A 21,468-nucleotide genomic window follows, 5' to 3' on the forward strand; every position below is an offset into this window, starting at 1 on the left:
GAAAGGAATCAGGATGGGAAGACACAGAAAGGAGAATTGTCCCGGGGAGTGTGTGGCCAGGCACAGTGTCTAGCATGGTCCCCATGGCCACCCTTGTGTTGGCACCTGGATCGCTGCACCACGTTCCCTGTGCTGACTGTGTGGGCATCGCTCTGCCCATCCTGAGCAGCAACCACTGATGGGCTGAGCATCCTCCCGTGGAGGCGTCACCGATCCAGGTGCTGCCAGTCCCGCTGTGGGGCTGAGCCAGTCTTGGCTGATCAGGGGACCTTTGCAGTGTGAGCTCTGGCAGGCCTCTGCTTCTCTCGGACCTCCTCAGGCCCCAGGCCTGGCTTTGTGTGTGCACACTCGTGTAAGCTGAGAACGTTTTTGTCTTTTGGTGATGGAGGTGAGTCCAGGGTGCTACATCCCAGCCTTTTTTTTTTTTTTTTTTTTTTTTTGATGCAGGGTCTCACTAAGTTTCCCGGGCTGGCCTAGAATTTGAATTCCCATGCCTTAGCCTCCAAGTTGCTGGGATGACAGGTGTGGCCACCATGCCCATCTTCTGGGAAGCATTTCTAAGGTACTGGCAAGTTCCCATCAGGGTCTGTTCACACCTGAGAAGGCTGTGCCCCTGGTAAGCATCCCAGGTTACTTCAGGGCTCCTGACTGGGTAGCTCATGAAGTTACTGCATGGCTGGTTATGACTTTCTGTCTCTGAAGGGAAAGTAAGGAAGTCAGGATATTTAGAACTACAGGGGCAGTTGGGTGGCATGGTACACACCTGCCATCTCAGGTACTCAGTGGGAGAAGCCAACTTGGGCACTCTAGCAAGACCCTGTCTCAAAATAAAGTACAAAGGACTGGATGCAGTTCAGTGCTGAGGCACCACTGGCCAATCCCCAGTGTCCAAAGCCAAAATCACAACAAAGCAAAACACCAACCAGAAACTCCTCCACAGTTACTAAACAATGCTAATTCCCTTGTCTGAAGCAAATGAAACATTTTAGGTTAATGTCACTCTTTGCATTTAAATGTTTCTGTTTAGCATTGTATTGTTAAAAATGTATTTGTAGGCCATACATTGTCACTCTTGCCTTTTGGTTGTACTTGGGTGGATAGGTAACAGGTAACAGGAGAGTTCATTCCCCATTGCCGGTGGTGATATAGGGACACATTTGTATTAATCCATTGCTTTGTATGAAGATTGACTATGCTCAGGTGTCTTGAATTTTTCAGAAACTATTAGCAGGTGTGCTGTCTGCGGGCAGTAAAACCAGAACCCCTCGACTGGCCCACCAAGCAGCTGAACAGAGGGGTTTTTCATGTCAGGTTTGTGTAGACTTTTCCAGATCTTTCCCTTGTGTGGATGAGACAAGAAGGGGCTCACCTCCAACATCTGCCTTGATTGAGGCCCTTTTCACAGATGCTCAGTCTTTGGATGAAGTAAATGTTCTGGGATCCTTTGCTTCTCCTCTTCTGGTCTGGCATCTTGATCCCTGTTGCTTTTTTTTTTAATCTGTTTAGCATCGTGGGAATTGCCAGAGACCCTGGGGAAAGTCGATGGGTGGTCCCAGCATCTGTGCTACCTGTGACTGATCGAGGCTCTGTCCCGTGACAGTTCTTTGGGTGGAGCAGAGTCACAGATGCTCACCAGCACCTGTGTGCAGCCTGCAGGTGCCCTAGGGATGGGGCTAGGGAGGGTCAGGGCCAAGAAACAAGCCTTCACTTGGGTGAGGGCCATGGCCCAGCACAGTGCCTGCTCCTTGTCGGGAGGACAGCAGGCCCAGCATCGGTGGGCTGGTGCGGCTGACAGCCAGCTTGTTCTTCATTCAAGCAGGCTTTTGCTTTGTCCCAAGGAAGGCACTGTGAGGGCACTGAGTGGGATGCCTGGTTGGGTCTGTAATGCAGCAAAGGGAATCACAAGTTGGCCAGAGGCCGTCTGCTGCTGTGCTGTGCAAGCTGCGCCTGGGTCTGGGGCAGCCTCAGTCCACTTTCCCCCATAGAGCTGCCCCCAGAGCGGCTGGCCATGTGGCATGCATGCTCCTCATGCAGGTGACAAGCTGCACGTGTCTGACGCAGCCCATCTGGAAGGGAGCCAGGGCTCTGACCCCGGGCATCCTGCACTTGGAGTGACTCTGCCACGCGTTTCCTGTGTGGCTTCACACAACTCACACCTCCTCATCAGGTGGAGGTGGCCTGTGGAGTGCCTCCCACCCCAGAGCCCTTGCCCTTCACCCTCCAAGCAGGGCACAGCGGCACCCGCCTGTAATTACAGCTACCTGGAGGCCGAGGCAGAAGGATCTCAAGTTCCAGGTCAGCCCCAGCAACTTAGTGAGGTCCTGTCTCAAAAAAAAACAATGGTTATGGATGTGACTCAGTGGGAGAGCCCCTGGGTTCAGTCCCCAAGTCCTCCCAAGAATTACTGAATCAGAATGTGGTGGTGGGGCTGTGGACCCAGAGTGCAAACCACTAACGTTCCATCTCACGTGGCCTTTCCTGCTGTGTGGTGGGCTAATTGGGGCACTGCAGGCTGCTGTTCATGTGCCCCCTCTGGCTGCCAGAACAGTGCCCCAGGTAGGAGACTGAAGATGGCAGAGGTTTACTTGTTATCAGTGAGCTTCCTCCCTTCTGAGGTTCTGGGGAGGTCCCTCCCTACCTCCTCCACCTTCAAGCCTTGGTGGGGTCCTCAGTGTGCCTGATGTGGCCATATCGCCCAGGCTATCCCTGTCCTTGTGTGATCTTCTCCCCAGGGGGTATCCAAGCTTCCCTTTCCTTAAGGGTTCCAGTCAGGTGGGTTGGTAGAGCTCATCTGAACTTGGTCACATCTGTAGAGACCTGGGTTCCAAGTGAACTCACGTAGACAGTGTGGGGTTCAGGCTCCCACAGACTCGCTTCACCATCTTAGCTGTTCCCCTGACACATCGCCCCAGACCCATTGTCTGTCAGGCCTTCTCTGGGCACCACCAGCAGTCCCCTCTAAGGGGCACCACGTCCCTGACAGCGCTGTTCTTTCTAGCAGAGCTGGGGAGTGATCACCACATTAACTAATATGTCCTGTGGCAGGCAGCCTTCTTGGAGACTCAGGCGTCTTGGGCCTGCTCTGCAGAGGGCTGCAGAGGGCTGGATGCAGGGAGGGTCGGGACCTCACGCACTCAAGTGGGGTGAGAGGAGATGGAACCCAGGTGTCTGGGCTGACTTGGAGTGTCTGTCACCTCCAGGCCCGCCTCCCTGTTCCTCCTCCATGCATCTCATTTGCATGGCTAATTGCCCTTGTACCCCTTCCCTCTCCCCGTGGGTTGGACCTGGAATCTTGTCTGTTTCTCTCCCCTGGCCCTGGACAGCAGGTGAGACCAGTGACCCTTCATTTTTTTGGTACCAGGGCTGCTTAACTACTGAATCACATCCCTGGCCTGTTTTTATTTTTTGAGACATGGTCTTGCTAAGTTGCTTCAGGCCTCACTAAGTTGCTGAGACTGGCTTTGAACTTGGGATCCTCCTGCCTCAGCCTCTGGAGTCACTGGGATCACAGTTGTCCACCACCACGCCCGGTCAGATCTCACAGTTCAGGTGGCTATGCTCGACCCAGAGTGCCACCCGGTAATTGGAGATCCCTGCCAGCCCAGGCAGTTAGGGTCGAAGACCTGGAGAAGTCCCTGCTGTGAGGCAGCCTGCAGGACCCTCACGGCTCCTGCCTATGCATCCTCCTGGCTGCACCAGCCTGAGGTCTCCCACTCTCTGTCTGTGGTCTTGGAACAGAGAAGGGGGGCTCCCGGAAATACTTCACCAGGCATGAAGTGACGATTGTACCCTGCCAGAGCTGCCCACAGCCCAGCTGAGGAATTTCCTTCTGCTTTCAGAAGTTAGTGTCCTGGGCTTTGGCAGCTTCTCTGTGAGGGGTGGAGAAGCAAGCTGGTCTCTTCCTTCTCCTTGGGGGAGATGTCCCACAGCAGTTCCCAGCTGTAGGTGAGCCGCCCTACCACGGCAGTTCCCAGCTATAGTCAACCCCCCCATGCCAGTTCCAGCTGTAGGTGAGCCCCCCCCATGCCAGTTCCAGCTGTAGGTGAGCCCCCCCACAGCCGTTCCCAGCTGTAGGTGAGCCCCCCCATGGCAGTTCCAGCTGTAGGTGAGCCCCCCGTATAAGTTCCCAGCTGTAGTTGAGCCCCCCCATGCCAGTTCCAGCTGTAGGTGAGCCCCCCCATGGCAGTTCCCAGCTGTAGGTGAGCCCCCCCATGGCAGTTCCAGCTGTAGGTGAGCCCCCCCATGGCAGTTCCCAGCTGTAGGTGAGCCCCCCCCATGATAGTTCCCAGCTGTAGGTGAGCCCCCATGGCACTTCCCAGCTGTAGGTGAGCCCCCATGGCAGTTCCCAGCTGTAGGTGAGCCCCCCCCCATGATCGTTCCCAGCTGTAGGTGAGCCCCCATGGCAGTTCCCAGCTATAGGTGAGCCCACCCATGGTAGTTCCCAGCTGTAGGTGAGCCCCCATGGCAGTTCCCAGCTGTAGGTGAGCCCCCCCCATGATAGTTCCCAGCTGTACGTGAGCCCCCCCCATGCCAGTTCCAGCTGTAGGTGAGCCCCCCATGCCAATTCCAGCTATAGGTGAGCCCCCCCATGGCAGTTCCCAGCTGTAGGTGAGCCCCCCCATGATAGTTCCCAGCTGTAGGAGAGCCACCATGGCACTTCCCAGCTGTAGGTGAGCCCCCCCCATGATAGTTCCCAACTGTAGGTGAGCCCCCATGGCACTTCCCAGCTGTAGGTGAGCCCGCCCATGATAGTTCCCAGCTGTAGGTGAGCCCCCCCAACCATGGCAGTTCCCAGCTGTAGGTGAGCCCCCCCAACCATGGCAGTTCCCAGCTGTAGGTGAGCCCCCCCATGGCAGTTCCCAGCTGTAGGTGAGCCCCCCCATGGTAGTTCCCAGCTGTAGGTGAGCCCCCATGGCAGTTCCCAGCTGTAGGTGAGCCCCCCCATGGCAGTTCCCAGCTGTAAGTGAGCCCCCATGGCAGTTCCCAGCTGTAGGTGAGCCCCCATGGCAGTTCCCAGCTGTAGGTGAGCCCCCCCAACCATGGCAGTTCCCAGCTGTAGGTGAGCCCCCCCATGGCAGTTCCCAGCTGTAGGTGAGCCCCCCCATGGCAGTTCCAGCTGTAGGTGAGCCCCCCCATGGCAGTTCCCAGCTGTAGGTGAGCCCCCATGGCAGTTCCCAGCTGTAGGTGAGCCCCCCCATGGCAGTTCCCAGCTGTAGGTGAGCCCCCCCATGGCAGTTCCCAGCTGTAAGTGAGCCCCCCCATGGCAGTTCCCAGCTGTAGGTGAGCCCCCATGGCAGTTCCCAGCTGTAGGTGAGCCCCCCCATGGCAGTTCCCAGCTGTAAGTGAGCCCCCATGGCAGTTCCCAGCTGTAGGTGAGCCCCCATGGCAGTTCCCAGCTGTAGGTGAGCCCCCCCAACCATGGCAGTTCCCAGCTGTAGGTGAGCCCCCCCATGGCAGTTCCCAGCTGTAGGTGAGCCCCCCCATGCCAATTCCAGCTATAGGTGAGCCCCCCCATGGCAGTTCCCAGCTGTAGGTGAGCCCCCCCATGATAGTTCCCAGCTGTAGGAGAGCCACCATGGCACTTCCCAGCTGTAGGTGAGCCCCCCCCATGGCACTTCCCAACTGTAGGTGAGCCCCCATGGCAGTTCCCAGCTGTAGGTGAGCCCGCCCATGATAGTTCCCAGCTGTAGGTGAGCCCCCCCAACCATGGCAGTTCCCAGCTGTAGGTGAGCCCCCCCAACCATGGCAGTTCCCAGCTGTAGGTGAGCCCCCCCATGGCAGTTCCCAGCTGTAGGTGAGCCCCCCCATGGTAGTTCCCAGCTGTAAGTGAGCCCCCATGGCAGTTCCAGCTGTAGGTGAGCCCCCCCATGGCAGTTCCCAGCTGTAGGTGAGCCCCCATGGCAGTTCCCAGCTGTAGGTGAGCCCCCCCATGGCAGTTCCCAGCTGTAGGTGAGCCCCCATGGCAGTTCCCAGCTGTAGGTGAGCCCCCCCATGGCAGTTCCCAGCTGTAGGTGAGCCCCCCCAACCATGGCAGTTCCCAGCTGTAGGTGAGCCCCCCCATGGCAGTTCCCAGCTGTAAGTGAGCCCCCATGGCAGTTCCCAGCTGTAGGTGAGCCCCCCCATGGCAGTTCCCAGCTATAGGTGAGCCCCCCCATGGCAGTTCCCAGCTGTAGGTGAGCCCTCATGGCAGTTCCCAGCTGTAGGTGAGCCCCCCCATGGCAGTTCCCAGCTGTAGGTGAGCCCCCCCCCATGGTAGTTCCCAGCTGTAGGTGAGCCCCCCATCATGGCAGTTCCCAGCTCTAGGTGAGCCCCCCCCATCATGGCAGTTCCCAGCTGTAGGTGAGCCCCCCCATGGTAGTTCCCAGCTGTAAGTGAGCCCCCCATCATGGCAGTTCCCAGCTGTAGGTGAGCCCCCCCATGGCAGTTCCCAGCTGTAGGTGAACTCCTCATCATGGCAGTTCCCAGCTGTAGGTGAGCCCCCCCATGGCAGTTCCCAGCTCTAGGTTAGCCCCCCCATGGCAGTTCCCAGCTGTAGGTGAGCCCCCCCATGATAGTCCCCAGCTGTAGGAGAGCCACCATGGCACTTCCCAGCTGTAGGTGAGCCCCCCCCATGATAGTTCCCAGCTGTAGGTGAGCCCGCCCATGGTAGTTCCCAGCTGTAGGTGAGCCCCCCCAACCATGGCAGTTCCCAGCTGTAGGTGAGCCCCCCCATGGCAGTTCCCAGCTGTAGGTGAGCCCCCCATGGCAGTTCCCAGCTGTAGGTGAGCCCCCCCATGCCAGTTCCAGCTGTAGGTGAGCCCCCATGGCACTTCCCAGCTGTAGGTGAGCCCCCCCATGGTAGTTCCCAGCTGTAGGTGAGCCCCCCCAACCATGGCAGTTCCCAGCTGTAGGTGAGCCCCCATGGCAGTTCCCAGCTATAGGTGAGCCCCCCCATGATAGTTCCCAGCTGTAGGTGAGCCCCCCCATGGCAGTTCCCAGCTGTAGGTGAGCCCCCCCCATGATAGTTCCCAGCTGTAGGTGAGCCCCCATGGCAGTTCCCAGCTGTAGGTGAGCCCCCCCCATGATAGTTCCCAGCTGTAGGTGAGCCCCCATGGCAGTTCCCAGCTGTAGGTGAGCCCCCCTATGGCAGTTCCCAGCTGTAGGTGAGCCCCCATGGCAGTTCCCAGCTGTAGGTGAGCCCCCCCAACCATGGCAGTTCCCAGCTGTAGGTGAGCCCCCCCATGGCAGTTCCCAGCTCTAGGTGAGCCCCCCCATGGCAGTTCCCAGCTGTAGGTGAGCCCCCCCATGGCAGTTCCCAGCTCTAGGTGAGCCCCCCATCATGGCAGTTCCCGGCTCTAGGTGAGCCCTCCCCCATCATGGCAGTTCCCAGCTCTAGGTGAGCCCCCCATCATGGCAGTTCCCAGCTCTAGGTGAGCTCCTCATCATGGCAGTTCCCAGCTCTAGGTGAGCTCCTCATCATGGCAGTTCCCAGCTCTAGGTGAGCTCCTCATCATGGCAGTTCCCAGCTCTAGGTGAGCCCCCCATCATGGAAGTTCCCAGCTCTAGGTGAGCTCCTCATCATGGCAGTTCCCAGCTCTAGGTGAGCCCCCCATCATGGCAGTTCCCAGCTCTAGGTGAGCTCCTCATCATGGCAGTTCCCAGCTCTAGGTGAGCCCCCCATCATGGAAGTTCCCAGCTCTAGGTGAGCTCCTCATCATGGCAGTTCCCAGCTCTAGGTGAGCCCCCCCCCCATCATGGCAGTTCCCAGCTCAAGGTGAGCCCCTACCCCGCCTCACTGTGTCAAGGCAGTCCCCAGCTCCAGGCAAGGCTGAGGCTCCTTGGTGGCCCTCCTTGACTGGTTTCCTGGCACCTGGGAGGTGGCTGTGGCATTCAGGGTAGGCAGCTGTAGGAGCCTGTGTGGGCCAGCAGACCGACCCCCACTGGGTTCCCAGCCTCAGCTCCTGGCCGGAGTGCAGGTAGGTGCAGTTTCTCTCCTATGAGCCGAATCTGGCTTCCTAGTGGGCTGTCCCACCTGAAGGACTGCCATCGACCTGTGTGCTTCGTGAATGAGGCCTGTTCCCATGGGAAGGGCTTGGAGCAGGCCTCCTGAGTCTGTTGGCAGGCCTTCCTCTGCTCTTGCCTGTCAACTTCTGAGCATCCATGTGACGTGCTCAGTGCTCCTCTGCTTGGGTTTTCTGCTTTCTGCTTGTCGGGACTTGGACTTTCTTATCTTCACTGTTACACTTAGCAGTGCCTGGAACGAATCAGCCTTCTGGGTTGTTTCCTGGGGGTGGAGCCTGGGGGCAGAGGCGGAACATGCTGGGAGCCTTGTTCCCGCCACAGGCTGTGTGGCAGGACAGGGCGCAGGTCTGGGTGGACCACCAGCTCTGGGTACTTGGGACTTGATGTTGCTCTTTGCTAGCTTCATAGTTCAGACATTGTGGGACTCCTCTCAGAGTCTAGGACATTGCACTTGATCTCTTTAGGCCCTGCCCAGAGGCCTTTAAAGTCGTGACATTAAGAGAAACCAGAGCTGGACACAGTGGCACACACATGTCATCCCAGCACCTTGAGGAGGCTGAAGCTAGAGGATCGAGAGTTCCAGGCCAGCCTGGGCAACTTAACAAAGTTCAAAATAAAATAAAAGGGATGGAATGTGCTTAGTGGCCGAGCCCCAGGGTCAATCCCAGGCACCCCCACGCATGAAGTCAACCTGCCAGGCACAGGGTTAGCAGTGGGCGTGCTCCACACCCCTTGGCTGAGGCTACACGATGCGCCCTCCAGCCCCCGGGGCTCCCAGAGCCCTCAGTTGTTCTCAGGTGTCCTCCTGTGTCCCCAGGTGCCCTCAGGTGTGTGCTCCCAGGTGTACCTGGTGGCACCCCCTCGCCCATCTGGGTGAAGTTGCTAAGGGAGGTGTCCTCTGCTGGAGACTGGAGGCTCAGGCCTGAGCGGTCTGCACCTGTCCTTCGGCCACACACGTGCGCTGAGCCCACAGCCCCAGTCCTGAGGGAGGCCGCTGAGCAGGCTGTGCAGCCCCCAGGCTGCGGTGTGTGGGTGCTGAAGGGCTAGGGGCTCTCCCCCCGCCGCGCCCCAGCCCCAGGCTCACGAGTGTGATGCCTGGTTCAGGTGCTCCGCCCAGGCAGCCCTGATGTCCCCACTGCCACAACCCTGAAGGGTGCCATTGGTGGCTCCTCCGCCTTCCTCCTGAGCTGTGGAGCTGGTGTGTGTCTGTCCTTTTCTTTCGTTCTTCCTTCCGTTCTGTGTTCCTTATGCGTGTGTGTTTGATACTGGAGATGGGGTTCAGGTGCTTACCACTGAGCTGCACCCCCAGCCCTTTTTATTGTTTATTTTGAGACAGGGCCTTACAGGCACTTCCAGCAGGAGTTTCTTCTTGATGGGTTTGTACCTGAGGTTGAGGTGTCTCGGGTCCGCTGTCCTGAGGGCTGCAGGCCAGGCCTGTCACAAGCAGTTGGAGTGTGAGACCTGAGAGTTCACTAGTTTCTCAGTGCTGGTTTATTCACGGCACACAGTCACACACTTGCTTAACCTAACTCGTCTACACCAGCATCCAGTGCTCACCATGACGTGTCTTAAGGCCGGCTTTGCTGGGAGTCGATCCGACCCAGAGGGCTTCTGGAGGATTCACTGCACTGGGGAGGAAGGCGGGCTGCTGTCTTCGCCGGCTTCTCTTCTGGCTCTGGTCTCAGCTCGCCCAGGGTCTGGCCCTCTGGTGTCCTCAGCTCTCTGACGTTTGGTCGGGTCCGCCTCAGCTCTCTGCTGTCCCATCTCCTGCTCTCTGGCCAGTCTTCTTATAGTTCTTCTTGTGTCTTATATATAGTTCTTCTTGAGGCTCAGTAAGGTGGATGGTGCTGGGTGTGTTAGGTGTGGTTACTCTAACCTGCCTCCGACACCTTTTCGGGGTCTCTCATTGGTCCCACACGTCTTTTTAGGGTCACATCACTGGGTTTTCACACAGCCACATTATTTGAGTTGCGTATCACATTAGGTTATTCATATAGCATTCCACGTAGTGAAGCAAAGCAAAGCAGCAAAGACACACGGCCAGGCCCCTCGGCTGAGGCAGTCCTCTAAGCCCTGCCCCTTGCCCGCGTGGCCTCCTCTGCTCCCGCGTCTTCACGTGGTCTTCCTGTGCACCTCTGTGCAAGATTCCCCCTCTGCACACAGGCACCAGCCACACTGGGTTGGACCCCTGCCCACCTGCCCTAGCTGAGTCACCAGGTCCTGGACCCCGGCCCCCTGCCCTAGCTGAGTCACCAGGTCCTGGACCCACGGGGCCTGGGGCTCTCACTGGCGCCTTCCTCCCGGGCCACAGTGCAGACCTGCAGCCTCCACATGCTGCAGCCCAGTGTGCCCGAGGGTCTAGCTCCACCTAGGGGTCCAGGGCACTCTCTGGGCTTCCTGTGCCGTGGCCTCCCATTGCCCCACGTGGTCCACCTCTAACCCTTGACCTAGGACCAGGGACCTTGCTGTATTGTTTTATTTCTACCAGTACTTTAAATAGGATGTTTTGAGATATTCTTGGGTTTAAAATGTACGATTTTGGTATTGCAGGTTAAATGTGTTTTTTTGACCTAATTGTGTGCATGGAGCCTAGGTGGCATCGAGGTATGGTCCCTGGGCTGAGAGACCCCAGCTTCAGCAGTGGCACAGGGCAGCTTCAGGCAGCACCAGGCAGCAGGTGTGCTGCCGGTTTAAGGATAGTGGCTGGGGTACCCAGGAGGGCTTCCTGGAGGAGGCGGGACCAGTGTCTGGCAGTGGGAGGGGCCTCCTGCCCCCACACCTGTGCTACTGCTTATAGGGCTGAGCTGCCCTTCAAACTCTGACCTGAGGGTGAAAGTCAGCCTTCGGAGCTAGGTTCCAGGCTCAGGAGCACCTTGAGCCAGGCACTAAGAGCTGTCCTCTTCCTCTTTCCCCAGGCCAGCTTCTCGGCTGGGAAGCAACAAAGCTGGAAATTCCTGAGCTCTGCCCCCGGTGGACTCCCAGGCACAGGCTGGGCCTGGTCGATAGCTGCCTCTGGGGAGGTTGTTCTGGGTTGTTCTGGGCCAATGCCCTGGGCTGTTTTCTTCATCTGAGGACCTGGACCTGGGCCACTTGTCCATGAGGCAGAACCTGAGTCAGGAGGTGAGGCCCTGGGCAGTGGCTGCCTATGTGGGCAGGTCCCCAGCCATTGAGGCCTAGCAGCGCCCTTGATGGCCAGCATATGGCTCATGGCATGGGCTGCTGCCCGAGCCTCACTCCTGTTCTGCGGCTCCCCATCTTGGCTGTCCCTGGTCACTAGAGTGCTGGCCAACCTGTCCTCTGCTTCTGTTGCTCTCCTGCCACCTATTTCCTGAGCACCCAGGCTCAGGGTGGGGCAGTCCTGCTCTCAGGCTATGAACTGCTGCTTTGCTGACCACTCTGTCTGAGCTGTTTGGATCAGGCTGCTTTGGACTGGAAAGGCCAGGTTGACCCTCAGCGATGGCCATAGGCGGGCTGCCTGTGTACCTACCTTTCTCCATCATGGAGTCCAGTCCACACAAAGCCCAGGAATGCCCAGGGGTCACTTCTGCCTCATGTTCTTGGTTGATGGTGAGTCTGGGGCTGCTTTCAGGGCAGCAGGGCCATCCAAGGCCTCAGATACCAGGGTGGAGTCTCTGCGAGGACCTGCGAGACCACCTGCTGTGGCCTCCTGTGGTACAGCTGTGGCCCCACCTCTCCCTGTCTTCCACCCACCGTCATGATGCCCAAGCCCTGCCTGCTGCTCTCTGGCCTCTGCTGGAGTCTGTCTGCAGGCGGGTTGTGTCAGGCCAGGCCCCTGTCCCCCCTAGGGTTGTGGGCGCTGTGTGGAGCGAAGGTAGGGCTGAGATGGGACTAGGCTGCCCCGCCGTCTCACCCACTCAGGGTAGTGTCTGTTAATGGTGCTGGAGTACTTTCTACTCAGGAGCTCACTTAAAACAATTTGAACCCAGGGTCTCAGCCACATCCCTACCCCAGAAACGCTGAATGCAGCCATGAGCAGTAGCCCCGTGGTGCCTGTGAACTGCACTTGATTTGGAAATGTAGCAGTGTGCACATCTTCATCTCAAGCTTTCCAGAAAAACACAAGCTGTCTGAACACCTGGGTGTACCATGAGGACAGAGCCCCGTGGAGGCTGCCTGACTGTGCCGTGGGGCCTGCTGGGTGAGGTGGGTTTTCTTCTGGGTGAACAAGAGCAGAGCAGCCCCGGCTTTTTCTCCTGCAAACAGCCTGCTGGTGTCTGTGCATGCACCCTGGTAGCAAGAGGGGGTGAGCATCCTGGGGCTGCCAAACCAAGTTAACTAACAGAAAGTCTGATAGAGTCTGGCCAAGCCGCCCAGGCTGGCCTCAGACTTGTGTTCCTCCTGCTTCAGACTCTCAAGTTGCTGGGATGACAGGTATGCACCCCTTAACCTGGAAGATGTATCTTCCTTATCCCATGTCTTCAAAATGTTTGCCCATTGGGGCTGGGGATACAACTCAGTTGGTAAAGTGCTTGCCTTGCATACTCAAGGACCTGGGTTCAATCCCCAGCACCACAAAAAAAAAAAAAAAAAGTTTGCCCATTAAAAATGTCAGCAAAGGATTGGGTGTGGTAACCCCTGTAATCCCAGTGACTCAAGAGACAGGCAGGATTGAAAGTTCAAAGCCAACCTCAGCAACTTAGAGAGACTCAAAGTAAAATAAAAAGAGCTGGGGATGTGACTTAAAGATAAAGTACCCCTGGTTCAATCCCCAGAACCCAAAACAACAAATCCAAAACAAAGCAAATAAACAAACAAAAATTACTCTAAGAAAAAGAAGAATGGAGGGCTGGGGTTGTGGCCCAGTGGTAGAGCACTTGCCTAGTGAGGCACTGGGTTCAATCCTCAGCACTGCACATAAATAAGTGAATAAAAAAAGGCATTGTGTCCATCTACAACTACAAGTATAAAAAAAAAATGGACTTTTTCCTGAATGTACCTGATGACAGGACCCAGGGAGGAATTGACCTTGCAACCTGGCCAGCAGGGGGCGCCTGAGGCCATGGCCCTGGGTCCTGGCTGTGAGTGTGGACCCACAGGTGTGATGTTAGAACAAATCGCCTTCCCAGAAGCGCTGCTTAGCTCCAAGGGAAAGAGCGCCCCCATCCTGTTCCTGCATCAATACTCTGCGCACAACTCAGCAAAAAGTCCTGGCTCGGCAGTCTTCAGGCCACACCGTCCTCCCACGTCTTCAGATGTGCTTGCTGATGCCAGGTGCAGCGTCCACGCCTGTCATTCTGGGATCTAATGCAGGAAGATTCTCAAAATAAAAAGGGCTGGGTGTGTGGCTCAGTGGTAGAGCACCCTGAGTTCAATCCTCAGTACTGGACAGAGAGAGAGAGAGAGAGAGAGAGAGAGAGAGAGAGATGTTATTCATGCAGGAAATCAAATAATGCAGTGGTGGCTTCCTGGTTTGAAGGCAGGGGCTGACATTCCAGGTTCCCATGGTGCGACTCACTCAGGGCTCCAGGCATTTCGAGGATGCCCTGAGTTCAGGTGTTTTCAATGTGATGTGAGCTGTGATCCGTCACTCTGTGTCAGTTAGTCTGAGTGCATAGAGCCACCGGCTTTGGCCTCTTGAGTTGCTGGGATTACAGGTGTGCCACCATGCTCAGGTGCAGCTGGGGTTATTTAGCCTGGATTCAGTTTAGTAAGAAAGTCGGTCCATCTTCTTCCTGATGGGTGATTTTATTACCTCTGGGTATGCTGGTTCCTCTGTGCGGGGTCCTATTCAGCTCCTGTGTCCATCGTGAACTTGGAAACTTGCTTCAGATGTCCTGCTGGGTGGAGTCTGTGTCCACCTGCTGCCTGCTGCCCTTCCCGGCAAGGACAGGTGCTTCCTGCACACCTGAGCTCAGGTGTGTGAATGGACTCTGGTGGCAGTACTGTCCCCTCTACGGGAGTCCTTCAAGGCTGCTGTGTGCGTCCTGCCTCCGCCCTGTCTGCCTTGTGCGCGTGGTAACCCTTTCCTTCTCGCCCACAGAGTCTGTAGAAGAGGCAGCACCCAGACTTCCCGATGAACGACCGGAAGGAAGATATGGAAATCACGTCCCACTACCGGCACCTGCTTCGTGAGCTCAACGAGCAGAGGCAGCACGGGGTTCTATGTGACGTGTGCGTGGTGGTGGAGGGAAAGGTCTTCAAGGCCCACAAGAACGTCCTGCTGGGCAGCAGCCGCTACTTCAAGACGCTGTACTGCCAGGTGCAAAAGACGTCCGACCAGGCCACCGTCACCCACCTGGACATCGTCACGGCCCAGGGCTTCAAGGCCATCATCGACTTCATGTACTCGGCCCACCTGGCCCTCACCAGCAGGAACGTCATTGAGGTGATGTCTGCTGCCAGCTTCCTGCAGATGACGGACATCGTGCAGGCCTGCCATGACTTTATCAAGGCCGCGCTGGACATCAGCATCAAGTCGGACGCGGCGGATGAGTTCTCAGAGTTTGAGGTTGGTGCTGCTGCAGGTAGCAGCACAGAGGCACTGATCTCGGCTGTGATGGCTGGCAGGAGCATCTCCCCGTGGCTGGCTCGGCGCACCAGCCCCGCCAACTCCTCCGGAGACTCGGCCATTGCCAGTTGTCACGAGGGGGGCAGCAGCTATGGGAAGGAGGACCAGGAGCCGAAGGCCGACGGCCCCGACGAGGTGTCCTCGCAGTCCCTGTGGCCAGGAGATGTGGGCTACGGGCCTGTGCGCATCAAGGAGGAGCAGGTGTCCCCTTCTCGCTATGGAGGGAGCGAGCTGCCTGCTGCCAAGGACAGCACGGTGCCGAGTTCCCTCTCTGAGCAGGGTGCTGGCGACGGCTGGCAGCCCACCGGCCGGAGGAAGAACCGGAAGAACAAAGAGACTGTGCGGCACATCACGCAGCAGGTGGAGGAGGGCAGCCGTGCTGGCTCCCCCGCGCCCGCCTTCCTCCCCACCCCGGCGTGGCCCTTCGGCAGCCGAGACGCAAGTAAGCCTTTCCTCTGCCACTGGCAGGTTCCACCCCAGTGCCCGGGGCCTTGTGGCTGTGGGTGCAGGGTGCGTTCGCCCCTCACACGGGAGCTTTCTGCGGCCTCTGCCTTTCATAGGCAGCCGGTGTTCCCGCAGGGAACCTAAGTGACGAGACTCAGGCAGGGGCGACTCTGGCTCCGGGAGCCCCTGCCTGTCTGTTCCCATCACATAGCACTGGTGTCACCTGCATATGAGGCCATCCAGCTCAGAGATCCTCCGAGACTGAGGAGCCTGGCTCGAGGGTCTGTAGCTGGAAGAGTTGGGAGGGATCTTGGGGGCCCTTCAGCCCTGCACGCAGTGTGGGTCTGGCTGCTTCCTCTTGTATATGGTGACTGAAGGGGTCACTGGCTGGTCACCAGAGTGCCTGCCGGCCCCCTGGCTCTCCCTAGCTGCCTAGAACAGTGCTGCGGTCCTGAGCCTCCAGCAGGATGAGTGCTTCCTACATAGTCACCAAGTGTGGCTCCCGGCGCCAGACTGACAGGCAGGTGCTGCACTGCCTCAGGACCCTGTGACCTGCGCAGGCTCTCTGCCCTGGTTTCCAGGGCCCTGAAACGACGTGTGGGAGCTGGACCTCAGCCTGCATGGCAGTTGCTGTCCATCTCAGGCCTGCAGACCCTCAGCTCCATGTTCACTGCATGCTGGGGCTGCTCCTGGTGCTGAGCACCTGGAAGTAGCCTTGGCCTCTGCAGCATGCCTCTGAGTGGCAGGTGAGGCTCAGGCTACCCTTCTTCCCAGGCCCCAGCCGAGGTCCAGGCCAAGGAGGGAACTGATGAGAGCAGTGGTGGAGGTCTTTTGGCCACTGCCCACTGGAGTAGGCCTGCCAGGGTGGTTAGAAGTCAGTCTGGGAACACGTGGGGGACAGAGGAGTTCAGGGGCGACACTAGGGCCCAAAGCCTCGAAAGGTGCAGCCGACGCGAGGCATGTCTGTGTGCTGGAGGGAGGGCTGCCTGCCTGCCTGGAAGGCTTCCTTGGACTGGGTGGGTGGACACTGGGACCTGGACTCCTCCCCTCCTAGACTGAGGTCTCACAGCTGGGAGTGAGGCTGTAGGGAGGTTCCCTGAGGGCTGGGCCTCCACACTGGCTTTTTTATTGCAGTAAAATATACATAGCATAAACTTTACATCATAACCATTTTATTTATTTATTTTTTCTTTTTGGTACTGAGGATTGAACTCAGGGTCACTTAACCACTGAGCCACATCCTCAGCCCTGTTTTGTATTTTATTTAGAGACAGAGTCTCACTGAGTTGCTTAGCGCATTGGTTTTTGCTGAGACTGGCTTTGAACTCACCATCCTCCTCCCTCAGCCTCCTGATCCGCTGGGATTACAGGCATGCACCACCGTGCCCGGCCCTGGCTCTTTTTTATATTTTACCTTGAGACAGGGTCTCACCAAGTTGCTTAGTGCCTTGCAGAGTTGCTGAGGCCAGTTTTGAACTCAAGATCCTCCTGCCTCAGCTTCTGGAGCTGCTGGAATTACAGGTGTGGACCACCGCACCCAGGGACATCGTGACCATTTTTAGGTGCAGGACTCACTGGCAGGCCACACTGCTCTGTGTCCAGAACTTGTTTCACTGGGTGCTGGGTGGAGCCCAGGTGCCTGCTGGGCTGTGCTCTACCCTGAACCACACCCCAGCTCTGCAGCAACCTGCCCTGGGCCCTGCTACAATCTGCCCCCCACCAGACACTGTTGCTCACTTCAAGTTCTCTATCCCCAGCCTCCCCCACACTGAACCTCCAGTGTAGGGCCTAGCTGGCCACGTTCAGCAGAAGTCGCTCTGCCTCAGGGTTTCCCTTCTCTGTGGGGCATCCTGGGCATGCTGGATGTGGAGCAGGTACCTGGCTTCCACCCAAGATGCCAGTGGCACCTGTCCCCTAGGCATGACAGTGCAAGGGTTGCCTGACATGGGCAAATGTCCTGGGGAGGGCCCTCCACCATTGGCCCTGAACTGAACAGAATATGGTGAGAGCCACTCATGTCCCTGCTGGCTGTGCGCGTGGAGAGGCACCCACAGGAGTGGACAGGTCGGTGACATCACGTCTGCTCCTAGCTTTGTTTTACGATCTTCTGTAGCTCTGACCAAAGCCCCTGGAGAGTGACTAGCCTCCGTGGGTGTGGTCTGACGTGCACAGATGCACCAGGACCCCCGTGTGTGGTGAGTCACCTGCAGGTGACAGCGCTGGCGGCCTTTAGCTGTCCACGGTTTTAGGAAGCAACAGGCCCCTTACACCTGCTGGCTGGATGTCTCCATGCAGCCGGATGGCAGATGTTTTCAGATTCCAACAAGTGACTGCGGCTGTGGACTTTTCTTTGCATCTTAAATCCTTGGGTTTCCAAGGCAACCATGAACTGCTTGTGCGAGCAGATTCCCAGTGCTGAGGCATGGACATGAGGTGTGGGCTTGGGCTTGGGTGTGGGACGTGGTGGCCAGTGGTTCCTGAGCCTCTGTCCTAAGCTCTGGCCCCTGGGCTGGGATTTGGAGGTGTAAGTCATGCCCTGAGGGAGGCCTGCTTATTTTCATTGAAGGTTTGTTGCATGCTAGAGAGGACTCTCCCTCTCCCTCCACTTTCGGGAGGAAGCTCTTTCCTAAAGAAATGTGTCAGGCAGTTCCTGCAAGCCATCTGAGCATCGACCGGAGTGCACAGGCCCGACCCTCCTGCAGCCCACTCACCTTTTCTGCTCTGTGACCCCATCATCGTGAGGACAAGGTCTGATGCGCTCTGACCTAGCAGCTCTGAAGACAGTGTGCCACTGTTCCCCGTGAGAGCCCCTGGGATTGGCATAGGGCAGGACAGAACCGCCTCACGCCATGCCACTGCACAGGCAGTGGCCAGGCCTGCCCTGCCCACCTCAGCTCCCTGGGGTTCTGCCTCATGCCCCATCTGCAGAGGGCAGGGATCCCAGTGGTGGCTGGTGAGGCCTTGGGAGGTGGAGGGCTAGCTGCTAGTCCAGGAGTGGTGAAGGAGCAGCCCAGGGCCCCATCCAGGGCTCGTCCTGCAAGCCTGGAGCTGTGGTGCACACCTGTCATCCAGCAACTCGAGAGACTCAGGCAGGAGGGCCGCAGGTTCCAGGACAGCCTGGCACCTAACAATACCCTGTGTCAAAATAAAATAAAAGGCCGGGGATGTAACTCAGTGGTAAAGTGCTCCTGGGCTCAATCCCCAGTACTGAAAAAATAAGTAAGTAAAGCCTTTAGGTTTTGTGGGTTTATTTTATTTTATTTTTTATTTTGGGTACTAGGGATTGAACCTGGGGGGCTTACTCACTAAGCCATATCCCCAGCCCTTTTTTGTATTTTATATAGAGACAGGGCCTTGCTGAGTTGCTTAGGGCCTCGCTAAATTGCTGAAGCTGGCTTTGAACTCAGATCCTCCTGCCTCCAGGATTGAGCCTTTAGCTTTATTCCAGCTAGAGCACAATTGGGTTTTGTAGAGCACATGCCTGTGCTGAACTTCAGTAATGTTCAGTAACATTGGAACTCATCATATTGGGACTTTGGCAGCCACCCTGGGAACACAGAACACCCCGGTTGGTATCAGTTTCCTGGAGGCTCCCATGCCACCCTAGTCTGGGCAGCCTCAGGCCTGCTTGGGGTGGGGAGTGGGCAGCTCCAGCTCCCACTTGGCTCCTCTTGGCCTTGGCCAGGTCCAGCCTCTTAGCTTCCCTTCCAAGGGTTTCAACCTGGTGTTCCTTGCTGAAGATGAAGTGGGAGATGACAGGAAAACCCTGGGGCTGGTGGTCCCTTCTTCCTTTCTGCCAGTGGGGAGGAGGACTGACCCAGATCACACACAGGTACAGATGGACTTGCTTCCAGAAGCTGTGGGCCTGTGGGGTTTTCTCTGTGTTGCTCTGGGTGCAGGTTCCATGAAACAACTATAGACAGGAAGGGCTCACCTGGGCCTGAGGCACAGCCTGCAGGGACCCTGCTGGGCTGGAGGACTCACCTGGGCCTGAGGCACAGCCTGCAGGGACCCTGCTGGGCTGGAGGACTCACCTGGGCCTGAGGCACAGCCTGCAGGGACCCTGCTGGGCTGGAGGACTCACCTGGGCCTGAGGCACAGCCTGCAGGGACCCTGCTGGGCTGGAGGACTCACCTGGGCCTGAGGCACAGCCTGCAGGGACCCTGCTGGGCTGGAGGACTCACCTGGGCCCGATGTGCAGCCTGCAGAGCCTGGTTGGACTGCAGGGCTCACCTGGACCCCAGGCACAGCCTGCAGGGACCCTGCTGGGCTGGAGGACTCACCTGGGCCCGATGTGCAGCCTGCAGGGACCCTGCTGGGCTGGAGGACTCACCTGGGCCCGATGTGCAGCCTGCAGGGACCCTGCTGGGCTGGAGGACTCACCTGGGCCCGAGGCGCAGCCTGCAGGGACCCTGCTGGGCTGGAGGACTCACCTGGGCCCGAGGTGCAGCCTGCAGGGACCCTGCTGGGTTGGAGGACTCACCTGGGCCCAAGGCGCAGCCTGCAGAGCCTGGTTGGACTGCAGGGCTTGCCCCAGCTAGGCTCCACCTCTGCCATCTCGATGAGGATGCATGATGGTACTGAGCCAAGGGACAGGAAGGCAAAAGCGGGAGCCAGATGCTCATGGGTTTTAGCGGGGGTGTTTGCTTTTCATGGGAGCAAAGAGGCCACTGCTGTGCCAGCTGAGCCGAGGGCCCAGTGAACTCTGGTCCCTTGTCTAGGGTGGGTGTGCTGGGCCAGATCTCAGGACCTCCACACTGGCTGCTCTGACTGAGCCATGGGGGCTTCTGCTGTCCACCTTCTTCAGGCTGAGCTCAGGAGCAAGGACCTGTCTTTGCTACTGGCTTTTCTGGAGAACTGAATTCATAAAGAACTGAATTTCCAGTCCTGAAAGCTCTAGTGGACATTGACCCAGCCTAAGTACTCTTCAAGATGAGGAAATGGAGGCCAGTCTGGTAGCTTGTCTGCTCACCAGGGTGCCTGGCAGAGCTAGGAGGATGCCCTGTCCCCATGCAGAGGCAGATCTGGTGTGCAGCCTGGGCGGAGGGGGGCCTCTGGGGACCCTGCCCCACCCTGCCCTGCCCTGTAGGCATGGGAGGCCTGTGGGTTAGGATGGCTGCCCTCTGGAGCAGCACTTTGTGGTAGTGGTTTTTGTGACACTGGGGATGGAACCCAGGGTCTCCTGCATGCTAGGCAAGTGCTCCACCACTGAGCCACATCCCCAGCTGCTTTGGCTTTTAATTTCAGGACAGGGTCTTGCTAAGTTGCCCAGGCTGTTCTCAAATTTGCAGCTCTCCTACCTCAGCCTCCTGAGTAGCTGGGATTTCAGGGGTGGCCACCACTCCAGCCCATTTGAAGACTTTTGTCACTGTTTGTGGGCTGTGTGTAGTTCAGGGGTAGATTACTCGCTTAGCTTATGTGAGGCCCTGAGTTTGATCTTCGGCCTGCAAAATTAAAATAAAAGGTTTTGGAAACAGGTGTGCCCTGTGTACCAGAGAAATGCAAACCCCAACTGCTCAGTCTGCCAGCCTGGCCAGCACCCCGGGTACACCCTGGGACCCCTGGCCCCCAACAGTTGACCCATCCTGGCATGGCCTTTGTCCTGACGGGCACTTGGTTGAGTTTGGATTTTCCGGCCAACAAGTGACTGGCTTTCCTCCTGGCTCCCAGCCTTGCCCTCTCCTGATGAGCTTGCTCCTTCCTGGAGTGCCGGGCTGCCAGGACCCCAGCCTTGCCTACTGGCTCTGTACCACGCACCCTGCAGGCACAGGCCGCTGAGGCACGGCAGGCCTAGTGACTTGACCCAGCACGTCTTTGCTACTTGCAGGTCTCAGGAGCCCGAGATGTCCTCACAGGCTCCAGGAGCATCCTAGTTGGGCCCCTCCCAGCTTCTGGAGGCCACCGCATCCCTTGGCTGTGGCCACAGCACTCCTCCCTCTGCTCCCGTCCTCACTCCATCTTCTCTGACTCTGCCTCCTCCTCCTGCTCATGTAGGGCCCACGTGGATGGGCAGGGGACTCTGCGTCCCGAGACCCCGAGTTCATCATGTCCGCAGGGTTCTTTTGCCACCTGAGTGACAGTGCCATGGCTCTAGGGCTGGGATGGGCAGGGCACTCTGCATCCCGAGACCCCGAGCTCCTCATGTCTGCAGATACCAGTGACGGCATCAGGCTCTGGCATTAGGACGTGGTCTCCTTAGCACAGTGTGTTCTGAGGTGTGAGAGTGCTTTCTCTGGTTTTCCAGATGTGACGTGACCAGCTGCAGATTCACATGTACCAGCTGAATATTTTTTGTCTTTACCTCAAATATTGGGAAAATATTCACGCTCAAAGAAAGTCGAGGAAATGGAGCAGAGAGTGTGCCTGCTGCTGGGTTCCTGGGTGTGTTGTTCTGTTTCGTTTTATTAAATATCCGTCTACTCACCCCAAACCACCTCAATTTACTGCATTTCAGAACGGTGGACAGCACGCACTTCAGGCTCATCTTTATCAGG

General features: G+C 57.7%; 1 protein-coding gene across 5 annotated transcripts in view; it reads left to right on the plus strand.

Moving 5' to 3' along the window:
- Window positions 1–21,468, plus strand: part of Zbtb46 (zinc finger and BTB domain containing 46) — a 75,830-nt gene that overhangs the window by 6,275 nt on the left and 48,087 nt on the right. For 4 of the 5 annotated variants that reach the window (XM_047534989.1, XM_047534985.1, XM_047534981.1 and 1 more), the window contains exon 2: window positions 14,003–14,972. In XM_047534989.1, coding sequence (XP_047390945.1) covers window positions 14,036–14,972 — 937 coding nt within the window. In that variant the 5' untranslated portion in view covers window positions 14,003–14,035. Of the gene's footprint in view, window positions 1–12,103; window positions 12,166–14,002; window positions 14,973–21,468 lie in introns of those variants that run through there. The other variant, XM_047534995.1, reaches the window with a different exon arrangement.

This window comes from Sciurus carolinensis, chromosome 2 (genome assembly GCF_902686445.1).
Source record: "Sciurus carolinensis chromosome 2, mSciCar1.2, whole genome shotgun sequence".
In the NCBI taxonomy this organism is placed as follows: Eukaryota; Metazoa; Chordata; class Mammalia; order Rodentia; family Sciuridae; genus Sciurus; species Sciurus carolinensis.